The sequence below is a fragment of the Gossypium raimondii genome, chromosome 7, assembly GCF_025698545.1.
Source record: "Gossypium raimondii isolate GPD5lz chromosome 7, ASM2569854v1, whole genome shotgun sequence".
Classification (NCBI taxonomy): Eukaryota; Viridiplantae; Streptophyta; class Magnoliopsida; order Malvales; family Malvaceae; genus Gossypium; species Gossypium raimondii.
The window spans coordinates 48755457-48761267 of NC_068571.1; the positions used below are offsets into that span (position 1 = coordinate 48755457).

At 34.6% G+C, this 5811-nt stretch overlaps 1 protein-coding gene across 1 annotated transcript; it reads left to right on the forward strand.

The window, feature by feature from the left end:
- Positions 1 to 296: 296 nt before the first annotated feature.
- Positions 297 to 3083, forward strand: LOC105803383 (protein DYAD). The gene is made up of 8 exons (XM_012635536.2): positions 297 to 345; positions 420 to 520; positions 606 to 1285; positions 1360 to 1743; positions 1852 to 1969; positions 2048 to 2131; positions 2231 to 2845; positions 2937 to 3083. Exons 1-8 carry the CDS (start codon positions 297 to 299, stop codon positions 3081 to 3083), a joined length of 2178 nt encoding a protein of 725 aa, XP_012490990.1.
- The last annotated feature ends 2728 nt before the right edge of the window (positions 3084 to 5811 follow it).

Below are 5811 nucleotides of genomic sequence, written 5' to 3' on the forward strand. Positions count from 1 at the left end.
TTTTTTTTTTTTGTACTTTCAAGTTTTTCCGTTACCTCTCTTGCTTGATCTTTTCATTTAGCTATCTCCCTTTTCTTCTTTTTATATGTCATTTAAAAATTTATAGATGGAGCTAAAATCAATAAACAAAGCCGCCATTGTTATAACTTCGGTTCTGTGTTTAGTATATTACATTTTCAGTATTTCTCGGAAGCCCTGACTCACTCCTCTCCATGCATCTTTTTATATTCAAATTACTTCTTCTTCTTCTTTTTTATGGTTTTTTCTTTTTTGTAAATATCAGATTTGAGGCCGCAATGAAGATTGCTTTGGGCAGACAATTGCTGCTCCCTTCCTCACTCGATGGTACGTACTTTTTTTTTTTTCTTCATTATGCTCCATTAATGCCCACCTTTTCATTTTTTTTTATTTTATATCAGATGCTGTTGCTCATATTAGAGTTGGGTCTTACTATGAAATTGATCATTCCAAGCTTCCCACTAAAACCCCAGAGCACCTCAAGTTAGTTCGTGTTATCATGGTAATAGATAAATAAATTTTTTGTTTATGAATTTAGTTTTTGAATCCTGGCGATAACTGTGTGCTTGGTGTTTTTTGTTTGTAAGGTGAGTAAGAAGTCTAAGTGCAGCGTGTCGTTAAGGTACCCAAGCATGTATTCTCTTCGAGCACACTTCAGCGAACGGAACCGGAGGAAAGTGGATGCGAAGATGTTACCCACATTAGATGAACAGTACTCCATGGAATCGGAGATTGCTGGAGATGTTTTATATCGTAGGATTCCACCGCATGTGATTGCAGTGCAAAGGAATCGATGGAGTTTTTGGGTAATGGGGGTTTCTTCTCCCAAGGAACAAGAAATAGGGAAGAACCCGAGCCCAAGCCCAGCTGTTATTACCAGCTATGTCAACATGGTGATTAAGAAAGGACTGTGCTGGTCTGAGTTGATATCCGCTGGGATGCTCCGATGGGGTCGGCGTAGGCAGGTTAGGTTTTTGGGACGCTACGTGGAGGAGAGAGGGTCAATAGGTTTTAAAGGAGAAGAGGACGAGAAGGAAAATGAGGAAGACAATGAAGAAGATAATAAAGAGGAGGAAGAAGAGACAGCTAGTGATGATGAGATCATGGAGACAGAAGTGAAGAGCTGTAAGAGGAAGGTCCATGGAGAAAACTACAAAACACAGACAGCAAAGAAACCGAAGCAGGAGAATGATAAACAAATTACTCTTTACAAGCCAAGTAAGAGAAAAGAAGTCAAAAACTCCATTGAAAGATGGTCTGTTCAGAGGTGAGCTATAGTGTTTTTGATTTAATTTTGTTGTTAACTATTTTTTTATTATATAAAGCTGGTTTTTCATGAAGGTATAATTTAGCTGAGAAAAACATGTTGAAGATTATGAAGGAGAAGGGAGCAGTATTTGGGAACCCAATACTAAGGCCAGCATTGAGAGCAGAAGCAAGGAAGTTGATTGGGGACACTGGTTTGTTGGATCATTTGCTGAAACACATGGCTTGGAAGGTGGCTCCTGGAGGTGAAGAAAGATTCATGAGGCGGCATAATGCCGATGGGGCTATGGAATATTGGTTGGAGAGTGCTGATTTAATGGACATAAGGAAAGAGGCCGGGGTTCAGGATCCTTATTGGACCCCTCCTGCTGGTTGGAAGCTTGGTGATAACCCTACCCAGGATCCAGTTTGTGCTAGAGAGCTGCAGGAGCTTAGGGAAGAGATAGCTAAGCTAAGAAGGTATGGACCTTTTCTTCTTTTTACTATATATTTTATCATTCACTGCTAGCTGGTATTGGCCTTTTTATGTGTTATATGATTCTAATTGCTTTCATTTATAAAATAAAGGGATATGCTGGAGGCCAAAAAGACTGATGAAAATCTAGCTCTTGTTATCACCCCAAATGTTTCTGTTGCTAGCCAAAACATGGTTCATGATGCTACTACTATGTTACTTCCATTGAAGGTAGATACTAAAGCTTGACTTATATTGTTTACCATCCCATATGCTCTTCTCTTAGCACTTTCTTGGATTTTTGCTCAGGAAAAGTACATGGACTTGATGAAATGGAAAGCTAATCTTGAGGGGCAGCTCGGGGAGATCTCAAAATCTTTATGTGGAGTGGAGGTATTCATCATGAGTCACTCAGTTTCCTTTGGCTGAAGTTCATGTATTGTTTTTTCACAGAATGTGATGATGAAATGGAGTGGATGATGAATCATGCAGGAAGAGATGGGGAAGCTAAGATCAAAAGTGGAAGCTGCAAATGCCCTAGTCATAATGGGATCAACAACACCGCCATTAAACACCGATAGTGACAAAGTTATGGTGGTAGTATCAGATGAAGAAAAAGATGGTTACCCAGAAGAAAGGATCCTATCAGTTACTAGAAAAAGAAGAAACCCAGTGGCAACCACAGAAAATAAAGCAGCAAAAATTCGAAGGCTGAAGAGTGGGTTTAGAATATGCAAACCACAAGGGACCTTCCTTTGGCCAAACATGGCTTTGTCTCGTCAAGTTGTTGCTCCCATTGATGACCTACTTGTGGTCCCCACTCCTCCCTCTGTCAGCTCTTCCACCACCACAGCTCCCCGTCGTAGCCCCCAACCGACTTCCACTGTCGAACCATTGGCTGAGAGACGACAAACTGTTGCTATCAAATACTTACCCACATCTCCTCCTCTGCCTCCAGAGGCAACGACTGAAACTACTCTCATCAACCTCAATGAGGTCCCCGGCAACCTCCATGATCATGGATATTGCGGGTCTCACAGCTCACCTTGTCCACTCACCTACCAGAGAAGACATCATCATTGGACAACCTCCACTTCCTTGCCGCGAGTATATTTTATATACATTCCCGCAATACCCTTTTCATTAATTAGTTCTAACATAACTGAAACTGACATTGTACTTTCACTTTCTTTTATAGATGATACATACTAAGAAAGAGAACGAGACAAGCCAATGGGAGGAACAGGAAAGGGGATACTCATCACATTCACCTTGTTCTCCAAGAACATGGTTGGCTCTATCTGCTCCCAGGTCGTCAATGAACAAGAATCCCAGGCGAGTCTAGAAGAACACTACACTACTAGTATATATTATCATCTAAAATAACAATTTATACTGGAATTTTCATAATATATACACACACATATATACATTGTAATTTGGGGAACAGTAATACCCATATTTAAACTTTTGACATACCTTTAAAGTAATCAAATCCCTATCCTATAGCTTACCATATTTGTAAATGATGTTACTATTATCAATATCTTAAAAACATTTTTCCAGGTTTCTTTATTTACTTGCATCATCATCATCACCAACCCCTAGGAGATCAATGTTCTTGCATGTTTTGAGATTGAAAATCAAAGCTAATCTCTCAAACTTTTTAATGCTTACAGAATTCAGGGTTTGTTTTTGCCTTAAACAAAAAAATAAAAATGAAATTGAATCAAAACTCCATCGGTGGATCCAAATTCAACACAATTAGGTTATAGTCAAATTTAGTTATATAAGTAAGCTTCAATATAAGCTTATTAGAACTCGTTGATTTTTTATCAACTAGTACTTGGAACTGAAATTGAAAACCAAGTATTGTTGGTCCATTCAATTATTTAACCATAAAACTAACACAAAATGGTTTAAACCAAAAATAGTCATAAGCCCAAACCCAAGATTCAAACACAAACAAAGCCCTAATTCAAGAAAACTCAAATTAGACCAAAACATATTAACAAACAAACGTAAATAACTTGAATCCAAATTGATAGGTATCACGACCCAAAATCATCTAACAGAAAATTTAAGAAGACTGCTTGACTTGGGTTCGGATTTGTGGGTAATAAGTTGCGATGGGCTGCATATAGTTTTCAGCCCACTAAAGTTGTGAAGGCCTTGAAACTTCTTCCTGCGTGCAGAAACAGCGGCTGAGGCAATGACAGTTGAGTCGATACTAATTACATCGCTATTCAATTATTGTTGAGCTATTGCTCTTTTGGTTACTAAAACATCAAAATATTATTATTAACTTCATTTTAGTAACCTTTTTTTAATCATTAACTCCATAATAATACCAACTTTTCTTATGGATATTGATATAATAATAAATTTGGCTTTTAATATTTATATATTCTATCAATTTAGTTCACATTTTAAAAGTTTAAAATATAAAATAAAATTACATAAATTTTCAAAAAGTCTAAAAGTTATATGAAATTTTAAAAATCTTTAAAAAAAGCCAAATTATAGGTAGAAAATCATTAAAAAAAACTATAAAACTTATTAAAAAATTATAAATTGTTATAATTAAAAATTATCGAGTAGGTCAAATTCTATGGTAATGTTGGCCACAAAATGGGAGACTGCATTTCTTAAATGATTTCATAGAGGAAGCAATAAGGTGATAAGGTTATAAATAGTAAGGTAATGTGATGTTGCATCTTTACAATTCTCTCTGCAAATTGTAAACTTTTCTCATTCAAAGCCGTAGGAGCCAATCTAAGGATTGTTGATGTGTAAAAGAATTATTGGCAAATAAGCCTTGAGGATACAATGAAGCCCAATGGCTGTCTACGTTTTGAACTGACGAAAACAATCTACTGAGCCAGGGGCGAAGCCATAACAATTTTTAGGGTGACCGAATGAAATTTTAATTTTTTATAGTCTATACCTTTATAATTTTTAAAGGATTAAATCAAATTTTTATAATTTTAGAGGGCCAAAGTGTAATTTTACCTTTACTTATTCAAAATTTAAAAAAATTTAGAGAGCCTAAATGACAATTTTTCATTTTAGGGGGGCTGGGCCCATGCAAGCCCCGCTTAAAATCGCCTCTGCACTGAGCATTGAGCATAGCAAGAATACCAATTTCTATAAAGAATGTTTGTAATAATTCTTTATAGAACAATCTAATAATAATATAAAATAGAGGAGAAACAAAAGATTCTATATTTATTGTTTTTCTAAACAAATGAAATTTGACTCCTATTCATATATAGGAGTTCACATGTCTCTTCGTAAAAACATAAGTATCCAATAAATGCCTATTTGAATGGTGACATTTTATTAACAATGAACACAACTATTCAATTGAATAGTCATATCTTTTAACAAGAAATATAATTATTCAATAAATGTCTACTCGAATAATCATAACTCTTTGTTAATAATCAAGTGACATAAAATTTAAATTTAAAAGACATAACTCATCTCAATAAAAGTGATAACTTTTGGTTAATAATCAAGTGATATAATTTTTGATAACTTGTAATCTTTCATTTGTAAATATTGGAACATTATAAATATTTTGAAAATGCTCCAACAAGGATTTGGTTATAAGTTGATTTTAAATGGGATCTTCTATAATTTCGGACATGAGGGGCTATTTCTTAATTTTGCCCAGTCATTAATAACTCGATTAATTTTAGATAATAGTAGATAGAAACAACGCTCTTAAGGAGTCCCATTGAAACTAAAAAATATAGATCTGTTTGCCCTCAATTTTTTTTTTTTTTTTGAATATTTCCCTTCCCAAATTTTACTCCTCCATTACTTTTTTCTCAAACTTTTTATTTTTCCTCTAAACTTTTGCTTCTCACATTTTACTCCCAAAACAAAAATAAAAATCATTCAAAAAAATCCCTAAACCTAAATAGTAATAATTTTATTTATATCTACTATTTATATTATTAAATTAAATTTCACATTTTGTACTATTTATATTATTGAATTGTTTATCATATTGAATCTTTATAAATTTCATTAAAATAAATTATTGATGATGCCATAAAATATTC

Excerpts from the sequence above, each read along its gene's own strand:
- LOC105803383 (XM_012635536.2), top strand. The coding sequence starts at position 297 with ATGAAGATTGCTTTGGGCAGACAATTGCTGCTCCCTTCCTCACTCGAT. Across the intron at positions 1,970-2,047 it reads CTATGTTACTTCCATTGAAG|GAAAAGTACATGGACTTGAT; the intron begins GTAGATACTAAA and ends ATTTTTGCTCAG. Across the intron at positions 2,132-2,230 it reads AATCTTTATGTGGAGTGGAG|GAAGAGATGGGGAAGCTAAG; the intron begins GTATTCATCATG and ends TGAATCATGCAG.